We start from the raw sequence: 1,856 nt of genomic DNA, 5'->3' as shown, positions 1-1,856 counted from the left end.
CAACGCCCAAAGTGCCCCCAACGACGTATGCCACGCCTGCACGCGCCTTGTCGCTCGCAATAAGGGAATGCCCCGGCCACAGCTGCTGCAAGAGAGCAAGACAAAGCAGGTCGGGGAGGTTTGAAGAGGAAGAGGAGGCCGGCCGAGCCCAGCCGCGCAGTCTCGGCAAGGCGCATTTGCCACCTGCCCTGCGCGGCCGCCCACAAGCGGCGGCCGTCTGCGCCCCGATTGGGGCGTGCTATGGCCGTCGCCACACGCGGCGCGGCGGCCAGAAGTGAGTCAAGTGCATGCGCCGCGGCGTGGCGGCGCGGCAGTGAGCCGGCTCACAGCCGCGGACGAGGGCCGCGACGTGCGTCGGGAAGTTGCTGCCGCGCGCGCGGCCGAGCGGGGCGCTGGCAGCTTGCGCTGCCTACGCGCCCACGGGCGCCCAGCTACGGTGGTACATGATAAGAATGAGAGACGCCATGGGGCCGCGACGGTGGATCGAGGGACGGTTTGGGGTGACGAAAAGCCGAGGGAGCGAGGGGGAGATTCGAGGGCGCCTCCGCGCGCGCGCGCTGCGCCCGGCGCACCGGCGCCCCCCCGCACGATCGCGGCGGGCGGGACGGGGCGGGGCGCTTGGGGATGCGCGCGCGCGGGGGGCGTGCTGTCTCACTCGCTCGACACTCCGGGGCGGGCCGCAATGGCGGCCGCGCTCGAAGACGCATCGTCCTGCAAATGAAATTGGCCGGTCCAAATCTGCCGGGCGCGTTGCGGACAAAAGAACGGGCGCCTAACGGACTCCCAAATCAGATTCCAAAGCAGCAGCAGGACAAGGCTGCCTCTACCCTGCATCGTCAAGGGGTGCCGCGGCCAGGCGCCCGCGCCCCGTCAAAGAGGCATCGCCGAGGTGGCGAACTGCCCCGACGCGCGGGCGGCGCAGCGCTGCGCGACGCCCCCAGAAGCGCGGCGTCATCACTGCGCCTGCGCGCCGCCGGCGCCGCCGCCGGCCAGCCACGGGTGCGCCAGCGCCTCACGCGCGCCGATGCGCCTCTCGGGGTCGCGCTCCAGCAGCGCGCCCAGCAGCGCGCGCGCGCCCGGCGACAGCGCCGCCGTCGACGGCGTGTCGAGCATCACGTTGCCCGCGCCGACGTCCTGCAGCACCTGCCGCGTCGGCATCGCCTTGAGCGTCTCCAGGTCGCAGTCCCAGTAGGGGAACCGCCCCGTCAGCAGCTGGTACAGCATCACGCCCACGCCCCACAGGTCCGACGCGGGCCCGTAGGGCTGCCCGGCCGCGACCTCAGGCGCCATGTAGACGGGCGTCCCGCTGAGGCCCTCGAGGGAGGACTCGTCGGGGCAGGCCTGGGCGCAGCCGAAGTCGACGATGCGGACGTCCAGGTTGCCCTTGGGCATCGAGGGGTCGGCGAGGTGGAGGACCGAGGGGTAGAGGGAGGCCAGCATGAAGTTGGCGGGCTTGACGTCTTTAGAACAGGGGGGAGAGGGTGGGCGGCGGAGCAGGGGGAGGGGTCAGGCGGGGCAGGCTGGGGAGAGGTGTGCGAGGGGGATGAGGAAACAGGCGCTGAGGGGCGCAACATAGGGCCCAAGTGGGCGGCCGCGCACGGCAGTGGGCAGGTGGGCGCGCACCTCCGTAGCAGATGCCCTCCTCGTGGCAGGCCGCCAGCGCGCCCAGCACGCCGCGCAGCGCCGCGGCGGCCTCGGCATCGTCGAGTTTGCCGTGGGCGTCATAGAGGGCCTGCAGGGAGCCGCCGACCAGGAGCTCCTGCACTATGTAGATCGAGTAGGCGTCCACGTAAATGGCGTGGGTGCGGCACACGTTGGGGCACGCACGGACGCGGTAGGCCATCATCGCCTGCGGG

The 1,856-nt window shown here is 72.0% G+C and overlaps 1 protein-coding gene across 1 annotated transcript; it reads right to left on the bottom strand.

Annotated features, from left to right (window-relative positions):
* Nucleotides 1-954: 954 nt before the first annotated feature.
* On the bottom strand, nt 955-1,846 carry MNEG_15019 (Serine/threonine-protein kinase ULK1; the record flags this gene model as incomplete). The annotated part of the gene is made up of 2 exons (XM_014036509.1): nt 955-1,460; nt 1,624-1,846. The coding sequence occupies 2 exons, from the start codon at nt 1,844-1,846 to the stop codon at nt 955-957; spliced, it is 729 nt and encodes a 242-aa protein (XP_013891963.1).
* Between the last annotated feature and the right edge of the window lie 10 nt (nt 1,847-1,856).

The sequence above is a fragment of the Monoraphidium neglectum genome (assembly GCF_000611645.1).
Source record: "Monoraphidium neglectum strain SAG 48.87 unplaced genomic scaffold scaffold04959, whole genome shotgun sequence".
NCBI lineage: Eukaryota > Viridiplantae > Chlorophyta > Chlorophyceae > Sphaeropleales > Selenastraceae > Monoraphidium > Monoraphidium neglectum.
Note: the sequence above shows the minus strand (reverse complement) of the source record. Positions and strands in the feature narration are given on the sequence as shown.